Genomic DNA, 18,540 nt, shown 5'->3' with positions numbered 1-18,540 from the left:
TCAGACAGATGTCTGTCCAGCCTCTGTTTGAAGACTTCCATTGAAGGAGAACTCACCACCTCTCGCGGCCGCCTGTTCCACTCATTGATCACCCTCACTGTCAAAAAGTTTTTTCTAATATCTAATCTGTGTCTCCTCCCATTCAGTTTCATCCCATTGCTTCTAGCCTTTCTTTGTGCAAATGAGAATAAAGTTGATCCCTCTACAGTGTAACAGCCCTTGAGATATTTGTAGATAGCTATTCAGTCTCCTCTCAGTCTTCTCTTTTGCAAGCTAAACATTCCCAAATACTCGAAGGAATAAGGAAATCCACTCAAACGCTGTGGGGATGGTAGTGTGGACACACAAACTCCATTCAGATACTGTCCATGGTCGAATTTGGACCCAGAGAAGAGTCAACTGTCTGAAAAGCAAGCGATGAAGCACAAACACATCATAAGAGGGCATTGGTATTTTTATTAGTGGACTCTGGGCATTGTACCACAAGTTTGACATAAACAGGCAAAACTAGTGAATGAGTGGCAATATAACCCCTTTCTAGCCTGCAACCAAAGCACCAAAAATGGAGCTGTTGTGACTACATATGATAATCCAATTCCAAAAAGAACTGGCAGTTTCCTGTATTGTCCAGACTCTAGTAATACTCTAGTATGCAGTTCAGGGTTGTTATGGGGGTCAGTGAGTATCACTTTTACATTAGAAGACTACAACATGCACATATTCCCCTTACAGGTAAGCAACAAGTATACAAGGGAGACAGTATGAGGAGACTGGCTTAGTTTTCACCTTTCTGTGCCTACGACTGTACCTACAAACCTACAACAGTTCATTGGTTTGTGTGGCGACATAACACATGCACAAGTGATACAGTTGGAGGGGACATGGCTGGGGCAGAGCACACGAGACGATGGAGTCAGCAGGATGGACAACGTGGGCCGACCACTCTCAGCTCTGTACGGTCAGCTTCTGCTCTGTTAGCGAGGCCTGCTGGGCCACAGTTTTGTTCTCATGGCTGCGTAGTTTGGACACAATGTCCAGGAATGCCAGGCTTTGCACTTCCTTGTGCAGTGGTTCTGTGAAGCACAAGCAGGAAACATTTCAAATATTCAATGAATTCAGGAAATATAATTTTACAAGGACAAATTTGCATATTACAAAGACGTGTGTTACACCTGCCGGGTGTTATACGGTCAGCTGGATTCAGAAATGGGAGGCACGGCACAATCCCCGAACACTAATTCTACTATGTCAAAGCTGTAAGAACTAGCTGCACATATTCCATCATAGAAGCAGCATATTACAGTCTATAATGCCATGGTATAGGACTTACCTGAGCCCATAACAGCACAGATCAGAACCATAGAGTTGTACTTTATCTCTGGAGCGCTCCTTTCATCTGATAACAGTCGGTGCAGAACCTGGACTAGCTTGGCACTTTCTAGCTCACATTCTGCGCTTTCTAGGACAGACAGATGTAAGAGGGACAGAAACAAGAAGATGACTTCTCTATCATCACAATATAGAGACCACTGACAAATGTAATGTGAGGACAGCACGGCGGCGCAGTGGTTAGCACTTTTTCTTTGCAGCACTGGGGTCCTGGGTTCAAATCCCACCGAGAACAACATCGGCAAGGAGTTTGCATGGGTTTCCTTAAGGTATTCCTGTGTTTTCTTACACGCCAAAGAAATATTAATAGGGAATTTAGATTGTGAGCCCCAATGGGGACAGTGATGATAAAGAGCTATGGAATATGATGATGCTATATAAGCAAAGCATAAAACTAACAACAACAACATGCACTAGCTCATATTATGCTGGCCCTATATGCTGTGATTTTTAGGCTGGGTTTTCACTGAGCATTTTAATAGGGTTTTCTTTGCAATTTGTGTTTTTGTTAAGAACATAAAAAACCATGCCCCAAAAATGTATATTTCACCTGAAAGATCAGAGTTGCCAAAAAACATAATGCAAAAACGTGGTATTTCCCTTAATGTGCAGAAACTTGCTATTTCCCAGGATGCATTGCTCCTGTCAATGGCCAACAGCTTAATCTGAAAGCCCACTTCTGTTATGTCTCTAGCAGAGACACAAAGAGCAGCCACTACCTCCCGTAATCCGTCTGCCTGCTGCTGGTGACGGATTACACTTGACAACAGGCAGTGTGCAGCCAGTTACACAGAAAGGAAACACCTAGTGGCCAGCACCTTAGTCAGTTATATTCACAGGTATCGCAACATAATTATTACATAAAGTGATCTGCAGATTCTACATTTAGCAAGGCATCCAATGAGATCTAATTATCTGAAGCACAGTAAGCATTTAAAGGGAATCTGGCACCAGGATTTGCTGCCCCATCTGAGAACAGCAAGATGTAGGGGAAGAGACTCTGATTCCAGCAATGTGTCACTTATTGGGCAGCTTGCTGCAATTTTGATAAAATCCCTGTTTTATCTGCTGCAAATGTACCAGTTATCTGAATGCTCAGCTCTGTATTATCCCACCCGCATGACTGATTGGCAGCTTTTTGTGTACACTGTGCATAGGCAGAAAGCTGCTAATCAGTGGTGGGGACGGGGTCACAAAGAGCAGGAGGACTACATGTCATGATTCAATTAGTCCTTTAGTGATAATTTCCTGCTGATAAAACACTGAATTTATTGAAACTATGATCAGCAGCCTGGTAAATGACACATTGCTGGAATCAAATTCTCTGCCCCTACATCCTGCTTCCCTCAGAATAAATAAGTAAAAACCTGGTGACAGATTCGCTTTTAGGGTAGAAATCCTTTGTGATTAATATGATTCTGTGTTCCGTACAAAGCTATCCTAATATAAAAAAAAGCAATGTAATGCACATGATCACCAGGTAAGAGCCTGACAATGTACAATATGTGTAAGGATCCACACTACAATCCATTGAATCTGGCTACTGAAATCTACTATTCCAGAACACATCTAAACCTTTTAGACTTCCAATAAGGTTGGGACTTGGGTACACTCATAGATTCCTATATTTCGGCTAGTAGCAATAATGCCATGACTATGGTAAAACAAGATGCTAGCACTTCACCTGAGCACTGGTGGTCCACACATAGCAAGTTCTTAAGAAGATGCACCAGGTATAAGCATAGGGGGCAATTATTTTGAGCTGGGTAGTGAGGTAGCTTAGTATAGCTCATTGATGGATATTGCAGCAATCCTCCAATATCTCCTCTACTCCCTCATTGCTAGATTACTTTTTATTATCCCATTTCCCGATGGGGTCAGTTTGACTAATGAATTTTGAGAGTCTTAGCAAACAGTCATGAAGTACATACTGTACATTTTATTTTTTAGGCAACTAACAATTCTGACAGTTTGGAAGAAAACCATCCCTGTACTGTGTGAATATGGCCTTTACAATGCATCCACATCCTAATACATTGTGGGGAGCTGCTCTTATTCTAGATAGAAGCACCCGCTGTTCTGAGTGACAGAAACACTGAAAGGGCAAAAAATAAGCGCCAGTATTTGGTGAAATCTCGAATGTATTGCGGTGGACAAGTGTTTAGATACTCTGTACGATCAGTATAACCTCATAAGTAAGAGAAAGGAGAGGATCAGTCGCCATAATTCCCAACAAATGAAGCGCTGGATCAGTAAGTTTATAACAGGAAAGAATATATCCTTTAAAATACTCACGTAATTCTAATGCTGCTATTAATCCCAGGGCAACAAGTGCTTCATTCTGCATTATTACATGTTCGCTGGTTGCCATGGTGACTAAGTGCTTGATGCCACCACTTTCGACAATGGTTCTAATTACATCCTATGGCAAAGAGAAATCAAGCAATGAAAGAAAACAGATTTGCATGAAATCGTTATCCTTTTAAGTCTCTAATGGTCAAATACAAACTAATAAGAAAGTTGTAGTCAGGTATAACCATCCGCCAGAAGTGTCACACATCAGTACCTTTATAATATAGATGGAGGAGAAAACAGAAATGACTTCTATGGGCTCCTGAACCTGCCCGCTAAGAACAGCAATGCTGAGGGGGAGAGGTTCTGATTACATCCCTGATGTTTGGGGAGAACAATTAAAGGGAATCTGTCACCCCCTGGGAGATATCAGACCTCTACTATGGCCATACAGGGTACAGAAAAGCAAGTCTATACATACCTGTATGGCCCATAGTAGAAGTTTGATTGCAAACAAAAGTACTTTAATCAATTCTATTCTGTACAGGCCTGGAGTCTGAGGGATGGCAAGCAATCCTCACCTATGTGCTTATTATTCCCCCAAATCCCCGCCTATATGCCTAATTATCATATCCCCCCTTCCCCTGCATGTCACAGAGCCCTATGACAGGCCCTGTGACGTGCACTGTGCTCCCTGACTTCCGGGCATGCGCAAAACACCGCTCACATAGAGCCCGCTTTGCTTCATCCCGGCCCCGTCTACCTGTGCACTGCGCTGCAGGATTCTATTGCGCGGGCACCTGGGGGGGGGGGGGGGAGGGGGAGGGTCACTGTCACTTAATGGCACCTGCACAATAGAAACCTGCAGCGCAGAGCACAGGTAAATGGGGCCGGGATGAAGCTAAGCGGGCTCTATGTGAGCGGTGTTTTGCGCATTCCCGGAAGTCAGGGAGCACAGTGCACGTCACAGGGCCTGTCATAGGGCTCTGTGACATGCAGGGGAAGGGGGAATATGATAATTAAGCATACAGATGGGGATTTTGGGGAATAATAAGCACATAGGCAGGGTTTCTTTGTACAAAATAGAATTGATTAAAGTGCTTTTCTCTGCAATTAGACCTCTACTATGGGTCATACAGGTATGTATAGATTTACTTTCCTATACCCTGCATGGCCATAGAAGAGGTCTGATAACTGCAAAGTGGTGACAGATTCCCTTTAAAGGTAACCTGACATCTCATTCTTGCTGCCCAAACCGCGGGCACGAATCAAAGCCTGGCATATTTTTCTGTGAAACGCTCTGACTTTTTAGACAAACTATATTTAAAAGGATGGATGAAAAGCAAAACCTACTTTAGTGTTTTTATCTTTTCCTGCAGTTGAAATGTTCACCCACCTTTGATTTGCTGTGCCGTATGAGAGCTGAGAGCAGCCGGTTTGATTCTCCCATAACCCCAGCATGGTCTTTGGCTTCACACCACTCTACAAGACGCTCAACAAGTTTGGTGTTCTTCCCCAGTTGGTCAGCAGCTTCAGCTAAAGGAAAGATATAGGGCCCAATTCATCATTTGCAATTTATTGATGTCATTTTTCTTTTTTTTATTTTGCGGTATTCGACAAGGACGTTGATATTCTTTTTATGAATTTGGAGCAACATCAAAAATGCCTTTTGATTTTATCCTCAAACATTTTTTTTGCGACTTTTCAGTACCAATAGTCGCAAATCCTTTGACACAGTTTTGCGACATTTTTAAACTGAAAACTCAGCCAGAAACCTTACTCCAGGTATGGACTGGAGTGAGATGCGCCCCCCCCCAAAAATAAAAAAAAATAAAAAAAAAGGGTTAGATTTGGTAAAAGTCTCATTTCATGATACTGTCCAAAACATCTAGATAAGCAAAGTGGTTGAGGGGGGGAAAAAACTCAAAAAAGAAAACTAACTTAACCCCTTCAGGACCCAGCCTATTTTGACCCTAAAGACCTTGGCATTTTTGTAAATTCTGACCAGTGTCCCTTTACGAAGTAAAAACTCTGGAACACTTCAACGGATCCTAGCGATTCTGAGATTGTTTTTTCGTGACATATTGGGCTTCATGTTAGTATTAAATTTAGGTCGATAATATTTGCGTTTATTTGTGAAATCAAAAATATGGGAAAAAATTAGAAAATTTTGCATTTTTTTTCTACTAAACCAGAGAGTGATGTGACATAAAATAGTTAATAAATAACATTTCCCACATGTCTACTTTACATCAGCACAATTTTGGAAAAAAAAAAAAATGTTGGTAGGAAGTTTGAAGGGTTCAAAGTTCATCAGCAATTTATCTTTTTTCCAGCAAAATTTACAAAACCATTTTTTTAGTGACCACATCACATTTGAAGTCCCTTTGAGGGGTCTTTATGACAGAAAACACCCAAAAGTGACACCATTCCAAAAACTGCACCCCTCAAGCTACTCAAAACTACATTCAAGAAGATTATTAACCCTTCAGGTGCATCACAGGAACTAAAGCCACATGGAAGAAAAAAATGAACATTTTTATTTTTCTAACAAAAATTTTCTTTTAGCCTAAATTTTTTAATTTTCACATGGGTAACAGGATAAAATGCATCCTAAAATTTGTTGGTCAATTTCTCCTTAGTACACTGATACCTCATATGTGGTCATAAACCACTATTTGGGCACACGGCAGGGCTCAGAAGGGAAGGAGCGCAATTTTACTTTTTGAATGGAAAATTAGCTCCAAAAGTCAAATTGCGCTCCTTCTCTTCTGAGCCCTGCCATGTGCCCAAACAGTGGTTTATGACCACATATGAGGTATCAGTGTACTCAGGAGAAATTGACCAATACATTTTAGGATGCATTTTATCCTGTTACCCATGTGAAAATTAAAAAATTTAGGCTAAAAGAAAATTTTTGTGAAAAAAAAAGTACTTTTTTGTTTTCACAGATCATTTTGTGAAGCACCTGGGGGTTCCAAGTGCTCACTATGCATCTAGATAGGTGCCTTGGGGGGTCTAGTTTCCAAAATGGGGTCACTTGTGGGGGAGCTCCAATGTTTGGGCACACAGCGGCTCTCCAAAAGCAACATGGTGTCCGCTAACAAATTGTCGGCTCAAATTGTTAGAAGACACCATGTTGCGTTTGGAGAGCCGCTGTGTGGCCAAACATTGGAGCTCCCCCACAAGTGACCCCATTTTGGAAACTAGACCCCCCAAGGCACCTATCTAGATGCATAGTGAGCACTTGGAACCCCCAGGTCCTTCACAAATTAATCCGTAAAAATAAAAAAGTGTTTTTTTTTTCCACTTTTTCATTTTTATGAATCAATTTGTGAAGCACCTGGGGGTTCCAAGTGCTCACTATGCATCTAGATAGGTGCCTTGGGGGGTCTAGTTTCCAAAATGGGGTCACTTGTGGGGGAGCTCCAATGTTTGGCCACACAGCGGCTCTCCAAACGCAACATGGTTCCAATTTGTTAGTGGACACCATTGTGTAGTGTATGTCAGGTTGGTGTGCGGTGTGGTATATTGTAGTGTATACACCACACACACACACACTACAACACACACACCAACCTGACATAGCCTCCTAAGCTGAGTACGCCCTAGACTGGGATGAGTGGGACGGGCGGGACATTTTGTGTGCTGTGTAAAAAAAAAAAAAAAAAAAAAAAAAAATCGAAACTTTATTATAGTGTGTGTGTGTGTGTGTGTGTGTGTGTGTGTGTGTGTGTGTGTGTGTGTGTGTGTGTGTGTGTGTGTGTGTGTGTGCTTGGCGTAACCTTCTGCAGTCACGTGTGGGGGCTGTCAGGCGTAGGGGGCTGTCAGGCGTAGGGGGCTGTCAGGCGTAGGGGGGGGCTGAAGAGATGGAGGAGCCAGCAGCTGCAGCAAGGGGGGTGATCACTGGGGCAGGAGCCGGCAGCAGCAAGGGGGGTGATCACTGGGGCAGGAGCCGGCAGCAGCAAGGGGGGTGATTACTGGGGCAGAAAGGGGAGCAGGAGCCAGCAGCAGGGGGGTGATCACTGGGTTTGCGGGGGGGGGATGATCACTGGGATGGGGGGTGCACACTGGGGATGGGGAGTGAACACTGGGGACAGGGGGGGGTGAACACTGGGGACAGGGGGGTGATTATTGGGAGGTGGGGGGTGATATCACTGGGACTGGGGGATGGTGGGTTTGATCACAGGAGCAGGGCATTTACACTGAGCCTGCTGCTGCTGTGATCACAGTCCACCGGCTGTCAGAAGGAGAGCAGCAGCCGGTGGATGAAGACGTGGGAGAGGGAGCAGAGGGAGCGGAGGTCGGGGTGCAGGTATGAAAGTGGAGGGGGGGGTCGGGGGTGGAGGGGGGGGCAGGGTGGAGTGGAGGGGGGGTCGGGGGGGAGCGGGGGCAATACTACCTGATGCAGATCAGCGGCGGCAGCAGGCGATTAGCGGCGGCAGAAGCGATCCACGGGGGGGGCAGCAGCAGAGGGTCCACAGGAGGCAGCAGCAGAGGGTCCACAACGGCCGGCACCCGATCCATGGACGGGCAGTTGCGGCCATCATTAAAAACTCCCTCCACATCTGATTGGGGCTAGTATCCATGTGACGCTAGCCCCCCAATCAGATCTGGGGGGAGGGGGGGGACAGAGGTGACACTCCCCCCAGCCAATGGCTGATGCTGTAAGCATCAGGCCATGCCCAGATTTAAATATTACACCAATTTTCATTGGTGAAATATTTAATTCATACCGATTGGCAGTTTCATTAAAAGTGAAAAAGAAACAGCCAATCGGAGGGGTCCCAGGCACGGGGGGGTTAATCCACCCCCCGGGGGGGTCGACTTCAGGATGTCCAGTTGCAGTAGCAACTGTGACACCTGAGCGACCCCGCTCGCAGGCGCTGCAGGGGCTCTTTCCCTCCATGTCACAGACGCTGTGACATGGGTCGGGAACGAACTGTTTTCCATGTCACAAACGGTGTGACACGGGTCGGGAAGGGGTTAAAGAGTGTTGCAAAACATAGAGAATTAAAGGCAAATACTAAAAAGGAGCAAATTACTCTAGAAAAGTGGAGAAACAGCAATCATGACTTGGGGCCAATGTTATGTCCCTGACTGTGTGTAACCACATTAAATGCCAATGCTGAATTAAGCTTACGATTACAAAAAAATTAGTGATACATCATATGGTTATAAGGCGTCTGGATGGGCTTTACTCATCTCAGAACTTTCTATATACTTACAAAGTTACAAGTTTCAATAGCGCACACACACAGCTACTATTTTGTTGATATGGTCTTTGCTTTTACTTTAAGAAACTGTAATCAAAATCATTAATATTATATATATATATATATATATATATATATATATATATATACATATACACACATACACACAGGGGGTGAAGCAAGTATTGAACACGTCACAAATTTTCTAAGTAAATATTAGTGATGAGAGAGTATGCCTCATTAACTCTTTCAGTGAGCACGCTCTGGTGCTTGCCGAGTATTTTGGCATGCTCGGCATTTCATTTATTGTCGCCACGCCTGCAAGTGTCACGGCTGTTAGTCAGCTGTGACACAGCTGACTTGAATAGAGATCAGAATCATATTACAAAAATTTGTGCTCATGACAGCACAGAACGAAGTGTTACTAAATTAAATAGATCTCGGCACCCTCTACAGCTCGTTCTTACCTTGAGCATCTATTAACATCCGTAGTGTTCCCAGTAATTTAAACTGTACTGGAGGCATTTCCGACTTCAGAAACTTCAGCACTTCTTCCGCTACTCCAGCCGACAACATTTTTGCTTTATTCACAACTATGAAAAGATATAAAGACAATGTTGTAACACAAGCTATTCTTATGTAAGCACGTTCATGTGGTCTACATATAGATATGTAAAAGGGCACAGGCTGGTTCATGTTGGCTTGTAATTATGTGTCAGAATAATAGCCTAATTTACCTTTAGTTGTACATGTCATTTTCGGCTTTATTTTTTCACCTTGTGCTACATTTTTTAATAAAATTTCTCGCTCAACAAAGGCTCAAGCACAGAAGAAAATTGCTGTTCGTAACACAGCACAAAAGCAATTTTATTTTAATGTTTATACAGCTAGGTCAGTAAGTGCTTCCTGGGGTCATAATGACAGGGGCCCATTACAAATCTTTGACATGCAGCCCTGGCAGATTTTGTGGCTTTGTGAAGCAATGGAAAAATCCTGAACTTGATTGATGGGAAATCTCAGAGTGTACAATGGTATACAATTTACAAAAATAGATGGGAAAATTGTTGCAACCCAGTTTTATTTTTTTTTATTATTTATCCTTACAAAGTTATGAATTTTTGTAATATACTTCATTAATTTAACTCGCTTCTGTCTCTCCCAAACCCGATGCCGTTTCCATGCAGTTTATGCTCTTTTAGAAGCTACTTTCAACTGCTGCTCAGCAAGCTCCTCACACTATATTCAAACAGCCTGTATATAGGACTTTCCTTAATTTAGCCTCTGATCCTTGCCCCAGCACTTAGACATTGGAACTTCCAGAACTCTTGATTGTTGGAATATAGGGTTTGGATCTTTGCTGAGCAGCAGTTGAATTGAGCTTCTACAGGAACATGGACTGGGCATTAAAACAGCACTGCAGCATGAAATTTGGGCAGAAAGAAGTGAAATTATGCAATAAAGTATATTACAAAAAAATCATTATTTTACATTGCTTGGAGGATAATTAAATAACAAACATTTCTGTTTAATCACTTGTATGAAGCAGATCGAATGTTAACAGGATAATCAGAATACACCTACTTGAGGACTAGTTTTCATGAATGGACAATTTACACATCTTGTTTGAAAGAACATAATAAATAGATAAAAAAATAGCATTTTTACTGAGAGAAACACTTGCAATAGAACTGTTGTTCTAAATTGAAAATTCAATGCAAATACCAATGCAATACTAATTTATGTCAGCACTTGTATTACTTACCAGGAATTGCCAAGTTTCTTAGAGCACTAAGAGCGGCATGCTGTACAGTTACATTGCCTTCTTCCACATGTCTGTCCAAAAGATCTATGAGCTTCTGAACAATTCCGTTGTCCACCATATGAATGCAGTTCCCATCTAAATGAAACAGATTACTGTCAACCCTGGCAGGCAACATACACAAGATTCGTCTAAATTAGTACTAGTAAGTAGTAAGGGATATAGGTAACTTGACAGAACACAGATGTTTTTTTCCTAGCCTTATCTTTGCTAGAATTTAGATAAGGATGCCAATTTCTCACAAAAATATTCAATACAATATTGTGACACTTAAGCAAACCCAAGAACAGTCTGCAATTCACACCACAACCACTAGGTGTATAAACCCGCCCCACACCACTGATTGGCAGCGGTCTGCCTATGCTCAGTGAACACAGCTGCCAATCAGTGGTGTGATCGGAGTTATACCAAACTCAACATTCAGAGAACTGGTAGATCTGCAGCAAATAAAACACAGATTTTATCAAAACTGCAGCAAGCAGCCAAGTAAGTGATACATCAGGGTCTCTGTCCTTACATTAGGATGCTCTTAGATGGGACAGAAAAAACCTGGTGAAAGATTCCCTTTAAAGGAACTCTGTCAGCACAGAATGACTGCTCAAACTCTGTCCCACTGCTCGGTGCGTCAAGGTGGGGACAATTTAAATACACACACAGATCTGGCTTCATGGAGCCAAAGAAGGGTGGAGATAGATGAAAACCAAGCTGGTGGGAAGGTGTATATAAATGATTGGCCCCATCATGAAGTACCGAGCGTCTGTACTTGGTTTAAACAGTCATTCTTTGCTGACAGAGTCCCTTTAAAGGTCAATCGGTTTAAAGGGCGCTATTGGTGTCGGTCACTTGATAGCCAATCACAACTTGAAACAGATTTTTTTGCTTTTATGATGGTACAGAACAAAGGAATGCATACCGCAGATGTGAACTCAGCCTTACAAAACTGAAAGGTAATTACCATTTCTAGCAAAATTGGCTATTGCCAGGGCACCAGCTAACTGTAGCTGATGATTGTGTGATGGAAGCCAGGACAGAACCCTCTGAAAGACGCTGCCTTTTCCACCTTCAAAAAGCTTCTGCATGGACTCATCTGTACAAAAAAAAAAATAAAACTTTCAACACAAACAGCAATTCATAGACATTTAGGAAAAACTTAAAAGAAATACAATAAATAAAATTACTTTTTATTCAGAATAACCTTGCGTAGGCCTAACTTATCTAGAGGTGATCACAACACACATGTTCCTAAGGCGATTGTAGCCAATTTTGTATCTATTAACATCTGTATGTTCTCAGTCATTTAAACTGTATTGGAGGTATTTCAGACTTACAGGACGTTATACAAACTGACTAACCGCACAGTTAAGAACGTTTTCCTTTAGCGATGCACATACTTTCTTACACAAAAAGTATTTTACACACCATCTACCATTTCTTAAAGGGAATGTGTCATCAGAAAATAACTACTATTTAATTCAGGTTTTTATATTAAAGGGATTGTCTACTACATGGACAACTGTTGTTTAAATTAAGAACCCCTTTTAAAATAAATATACATATACTTACCTGCTGTGCAAGCACTGTTCCAGCAATGCAGGCACTAGGTCTCTCAGGGCTCAAGTGACATTGTTATGCCACATGAGCCCTCCAGCCAATCAGCGGCCAATAAGTGGAAGAAGTGAGTACGCATCAGCCCAATAGTAGTCACTGATTGTTGTGCTATGTGAGCCTTGTAACCAATGTTACACGTGCCCCAGGAGACCCAGCAACAACAACACTGGAACGGCACCAGTGTGGGAAGTAAGTATATGTTCTTTTTATTTTACAATGGGAGACTACTTCATTTAATAAGGGGTTGTCCAGGTAATGGATAACCTGTTTATATTCATATTTTCAAAAAATTGGTTATGTTTTTTTTTTCCATATCACAATCTGTACTGGAAACATGAGACTAAAGTAATCCCAGTGGCAAGTGCGAAAATTACAAGATAAAAGGTCTGTATTACAAAAAAGATAGTAATGAAAAAAATAAAATGGCCTAAAATTTAAAAAAAATAAATAATAATAAAAAAAAAAAGTAAAGCAAAAACCTAAATTTAAACGATATATCATTTATTCATATGCCAGGTTTGTTGTAAAAGTTTCTGTGACTGAAAATCCCTTCCATATATCTGAAGGTGCTACTTGTACTGCAAGGCCAAGAGATATACGAGAGTCTCAGAAATTACACACACATATTGTATGTATGTATAGACCAAAAGTTTGGACACACCTTCTCATTTAAAGATTTCTCTGTATTTTCATGACTGAAAATTGTACATTCACACTGAAGGCATCAAAACTATGAATTAACACATGTGGAATTATATACTTAACAAAAAAGTGTGAAACAACTGAAAATATGTCTTATATTCTAGGTTCTTCAAAGTAGCCACCTTTTGCTTTGATGACTGCTTTGCACACTCTTGGTATTCTCTTGATGAGCTTCAAGAGGTAGTCACCGGAAATGGTTTTCACTTCACAGGTGTGCCCTGTCAGGTTTAATAAGTGGGATTTCTTGCCTTATAAATGGGGTTGGGATCATCAGTTGTGTTTTGCAGAAGTCTGGTGGATACACAGCTGATAGTCCTACTGAATAGACTGTTAGAATTTGTATTATGGCAAGAAAAAAGCTGCTAAGTAAAGAAAAACGAGTGGCCATCATTACTTTAAGAAATGAAGGTCAGTCAGTGAGAAAAATTGGGCAAACTTTGAAAGTGTCCCCAAATGCAGTTGCAAAAAACATCAAGTGCTTCAAAGAAACTGGCTCACATGAGGACCGCCCCAGGAAAGGAAGACCAAGAGTCACCTCTGCTTCTGAGGATAAGTTTATCTGAGTCACCAGCCTCAGAAATCGCAGGTTAAAAGCAGCTCAGATTAGAGACCAGGTCAACGCCACACAGAGTTCTAGCAGCAGACACATCTCTACAACAACTGTTAAGAGGAGACTTTGTGCAGCAGGCCTTCATGGTAAAATAGCTGCTAGGAACCCACTGCTAAGGACAGGCAACGAGCAGAAGAGACTTGTTTGGGCTAAAGAACACAAGGAATGGACATTAGACCAGTGGAAATCTGTGCTTTGGTGTGATGAGTCCAAATTTGAGATCTTTGGTTCCAACCACCGTGTCTTTGTGTGACGCAGAAAAGGTGAACGGATGGAATCCTACATGCCTGGTTCCCACCGTGAAGCATGGAGGAGGAGGTGTGATGGTGTGGGGGTGCTTTGCTGGTAACACTGTTGGGGATTTATTTAAAATTGAAGGCATACTGAACCAGCATGGCTACCACAGCATCTTGCAGCGGCATGCTATTCCATCCGGTTTGTGTTTAGTTGGACCATCATTTATTTTTCAACAGGACAATGACCCCAAGCACACCTCCATGCTGTGTAAGGGCTATTTGACCAAGGAGGAGAGTGATGGGGTGCTACCCCAAATGACCTGGCCTCCACAGTCACCAGACCTGAACCCAATTGAGATGGTTTGGGGTGAGCTGGACCGCAGAGTGAAGGCAAAAGGGCCAACAAGTGCTAAGCATCTCTGGGAACTCCTTCAAGATTATTGGAAGACCATTTCCGGTGACTACCTCTTGAAGTTGATCAAGAGAATGCCAAGAGTGTGCAAAGCAGTCATCAAAGCAAAAGGTGGCTACTTTGAAGAACCTAGACTATAAGACATATTTTCAGTTGTTTCACACTTTTTTGTTAAGTATATAATTCCACATGTGTTAATTCATAGTTTTGATGCCTTCAGTGTGAATGTACAATTTTCATAGTCATGAAAATACAGAAAAATCTTTAAATGAGAAGGTGTGTCCAAACTTTTGGTCTGTACTGTATGTATGTATATATATTATACACACACATATATACAGTACAGACCAAAAGTTTGGACACACCTTCTCATTTAAAGATTTTTCTGTATTTTCATGACTATGAAAATTGTACATTCACACTGAAGGCATCAAAACTATGAATTAACACATGTGGAATTATATACTTAACAAAAAGTGTGAAACAACTGAAAATATGTCTTATATTCTAGGTTCTTCAAAGTAGCCACCTTTTGCTTTGATGACTGATTTGCATTCTCTTGATGAGCTTCAAGAGGTAGTCACTGGAAATGGTCTTCCAATAATCTTGAAGGAGTTCCCAGAGATGCTTAGCACTTGTTGGCCCTTTTGCCTTCACTCTGCAGTACAGCTCACCTCAAACTATCTCGATTGGGTTCAGGTCTGGTGACTGTGGAGGCCAGGTCATCTGGCGTAGCACCCCATCACTCCCCTTCTTGGTCAAATAGCCCTTACACAGCCTGGAGGTGTGTTTGGGGTCATTGTCCTGTTGAAAAATAATTGATGGTCCAACTAAACGCAAACCGGATGGAATAGCATGCCGCTGCAAGATGCTGTGGTAGCCATGCTGGTTCAGTATGCCTTCAATTTTGAATAAATCCCCAACAGTGTCACCAGCAAAGCACCCCCACACCATCACACCTCCTCCTCCATGCTTCACGGTGGGAACCAGGCATGTAGAGTTCATCCGTTCACCTTTTCTGAGTCGCACAAAGACACGGTGGTTGAAACCAAAGATCTCAAATTTGGACTCATCAGACCAAAGCACAGATTTCCACTGGTCTAATGCCCATTCCTTGTGTTCTTTAGCACAAACAAGTCTCTTCTGCTTGTTGCCTGTCCTTAGCAGTGGTTTCCTAGCAGCTATTTTACCATGAAGGTCTGCTGCACAAAGTCTCCTCTTAACAGTTGTTGTAGAGATGTGTCTGCTGCTAGAACTCTGTGTGGCATTGACCTGGTCTCTAATCTGAGCTGCTGTTAGCCTGCGGTTTCTGAGGCTGGTGACTCGGATAAACTTATCCTCAGAAGCAGAGGTGACTCTTGTTCTTCCTTTCCTGAGGCGGTCCTCATGTGAGCCAGTTTCTTTGTAGCGCTTGATGGTTTTTGCAACTGCACTTGGGGACACATTTTTTGTTAAGTATATAATTCCACATGTGTTAATTCATAGTTTTGATGCCTTCAGTGTGAATGTACAATTTTTCAAAATACAGAAAAATCTTTAAATGAAAAGGTGTGTCCAAACTTTTGGTCTGTACTGTGTGTATATAAATATATATTTATTATCATATACACACACACATATATGCATGTGTGTATGTGTTTGTATGTGTATATATGTGTAATAAGAAAACGGACCAGCACATCCTAAGTGTGAACAGGTGCGAGCTGCAGAAACTGCACAATATATATAAAAAAGAAAGCGCAGCAGCACTCCATTATGGCCAAGATACATAAAGACAATAAAAACATTTGATCTAAACTGTGTTATTACTCAGTAAGCTTTACTTACAAAAAAATGGAGGTTCTTAGAACATAAATTGGCCAATTCATGTGTGCCCATCAACCGCTGTAAGGTGACCTCCCATCTGATGGGTACTACTCTGCCTACATGCCTCTCTTGGGCTACAAGCCTACAACTCTGGACAGAACATGTCACATCTGGGCTGAAACACCTACAATTTAAATGGGCTGGTAGAGTAGAATATACATCACCTGCTGGTTAAATGGGAGGAGTGCAAGGTCAGACAGGAGGCAGTTACAACCTCATATAGTAATATGTAATAAGAAAATTCTATTTTACCAGCCCAGTTAAATTTGTGCTGGGGGAGACGCTGCACAAAGCAGACAGAACTTAAATTTTTTCCATTTTCACATCATTCTGCGAGTCGGCGTACATCGGACTGCACTCAGGTAAAGCGCCGGGACAGCACAGCCACTGAAACGAATGACACTGATGGCGCTTCATTTCAAGGAGTGGGCAGGGGCTGTGACAGTGACTACAGCCTCTGCCCCATGATAATGCTTTGTGTCAGGGAGGGGTAGGGGCTGTGAAAATGACTGCAGCCTCTGCCCCCCGATAATGTTTCATGTCAGGGAGGGGCAGGGGCAGTAACAATGACAGCAGCCTCTGCCCCATGGTAATGCTTTGTGTCAGGGAGGGGCAGGGGCTGTGACAGTGACTGCAGCCTCTGCCTCATGATAATGGTTCATGACAGGGAGGGACAGGGGCTGTGACAGTGACTGCAGCCTCTGCCCCATGATAGTGCTTCGTGACAGGGAGGGACAGGGGCTGTAACAATGACCGCAGCCTCTGCCCCCTGATGATGCTTCGTGTCAGGGAGGGACAGGGGCTCTGACAGTGACTGCAGCCTCTGCCCCATGATAATGCTTTGTGTCAGGGAGGGGCAGGGGCTGTGCCAATGGCTGCAGCCTGTACCCCCGGATAATGCTTCATGACAGGGAGGGACAGGGGCTGTGACAGTGACTGCAGCCTCTGCCCCATGATAATGCTTTGTGTCAGGGAGGGGCAGGGGCTGTGACAGTGACTGCAGCCTCTGCCCCCTGATAATGTTTTGCGTCAGTGAGGGACAGGGGCTGTGACAACGATGGAAACCTCTGCCCCCTGCGTTGATGATGCTTTGAGTATCCCAGTATGCACTGGGCTACTCAACAAATCATCATCAGACAAGAAGTACAGAAAAAAAATACAATAGCTGTTAGATAGTGTAGTTAGGGAACGGTAGGGAATTTTTAAAGCAAGTATATTACAAAATAGCTTAGATGGGACTAAATAGATAGGGAAAAATTATTTGCCTTCGGACCACTCCATTAAGGCATAAAGACTTACAAACAAGCAACAATTGAAGTCAGCTGTAATAAAGGCCTGGGAATCATCACAAAGGAGGAAACCCAGCATTCTGTGATACCAATGGCTTCCAGACTTCATGTAGTCATTGCCTGCAAAGGATTCTCTGCCAAGTTTTGCAAAATTAACATTTTTTTTTATATAGTAAAGTTAATTTGTCCAATTACTTATGAGCCCCTGAAATGAGAAGGCTCTGTAGATGGTTGCAATTCCTAAACTTTTCACAGGATATTTTTGTTCAACCCCTTTAGACAGAGTCTAAACTTCAATTGCATCTCAGTTGTTCCATGTTTTTTATAATAAAATAGTGGTGTAGTGCCTATATTACAAAGATTCGGTCACTGTCCAAATATTTCTGAACCCTAACGGTCTGCCATCTCTCATTCAGCACCTATCTTCCCAGAGTCTTAACATGTCACTCAAATTCTACGTGCACTTACCACCTAATAGCAGAAGGACCATTAGATCAGAGGCAGTTTTCAGCTCCGCCATGTCATCATCCTTTTCACTATTCACAGTTTGATGGACTATATCAAGTAAACACTCCACCAGACCAGCCTCCACCAGCTGAAGCTTTATAGCATCTACAAAAAAAACAATAGCACATACTATTAATGTCAAGACTGCCGAGATACAAACTAGCTGAGGGAGAAGACTGGATGTCTTCAAGATTTTTAATTAAAGTGAGATTCCACTTTTAGGCATGTTCTAGGATTCATAGGCTGTCACGACTTCTGTGTGTGATAGCCTGTAGTCAAGTAGCTGAATTCTAGCTGATTACTTTCTTGGATGAAAGCTTTAAAAAGGCTGCTTTTTATTTTTAAGTTACCAGAGTGTAAGGCTGCATATAGAAGACACAAGTCATTCACTGCTGGAATCTGCTGGACCACAAACAAGCACATCAAGACCCCAGACTGGAAGCTTTCATTAGCGCTATTCCCTAGCGGGTTGTCCATCTTATACTCCGCGCTACCTTACCAGTATATATTCACCAAGCTCCTCTGAAATCCATGTATTAGACATGGACTGTGTTTACCAATAAATAATTCTATTTTGTATCTTCACGTGCCAAA

At 42.4% G+C, this 18,540-nt stretch overlaps 1 protein-coding gene across 2 annotated transcripts in view; it reads right to left on the bottom strand.

Annotated features, from left to right (window-relative positions):
* Nucleotides 1-438: 438 nt before the first annotated feature.
* LOC141153506 (rap1 GTPase-GDP dissociation stimulator 1-A) overlaps nucleotides 439-18,540 on the bottom strand; it is a 129,021-nt gene continuing 110,919 nt past the window's right edge. For both annotated transcript variants that reach the window (XM_073638376.1, XM_073638385.1), the window contains 8 exons: nucleotides 17,908-18,051; nucleotides 11,672-11,803; nucleotides 10,660-10,794; nucleotides 9,365-9,490; nucleotides 5,078-5,217; nucleotides 3,685-3,811; nucleotides 1,331-1,459; nucleotides 439-1,073 (listed from right to left, as the gene is read on the bottom strand). In XM_073638376.1, the coding sequence (XP_073494477.1) occupies nucleotides 946-1,073; nucleotides 1,331-1,459; nucleotides 3,685-3,811; nucleotides 5,078-5,217; nucleotides 9,365-9,490; nucleotides 10,660-10,794; nucleotides 11,672-11,803; nucleotides 17,908-18,051 (1,061 nt within the window). In that variant the 3' untranslated portion in view covers nucleotides 439-945. The remainder of the gene's footprint in view (nucleotides 1,074-1,330; nucleotides 1,460-3,684; nucleotides 3,812-5,077; nucleotides 5,218-9,364; nucleotides 9,491-10,659; nucleotides 10,795-11,671; nucleotides 11,804-17,907; nucleotides 18,052-18,540) is intronic.

This window comes from Phyllobates terribilis, unplaced genomic scaffold (genome assembly GCF_046119375.1).
Source record: "Phyllobates terribilis strain yellow unplaced genomic scaffold, ASM4611937v1 Scaffold_1__5_contigs__length_1240528914, whole genome shotgun sequence".
Taxonomy (NCBI): domain Eukaryota; kingdom Metazoa; phylum Chordata; class Amphibia; order Anura; family Dendrobatidae; genus Phyllobates; species Phyllobates terribilis.
This window is presented reverse-complemented; position numbering and strand designations above follow the sequence as displayed.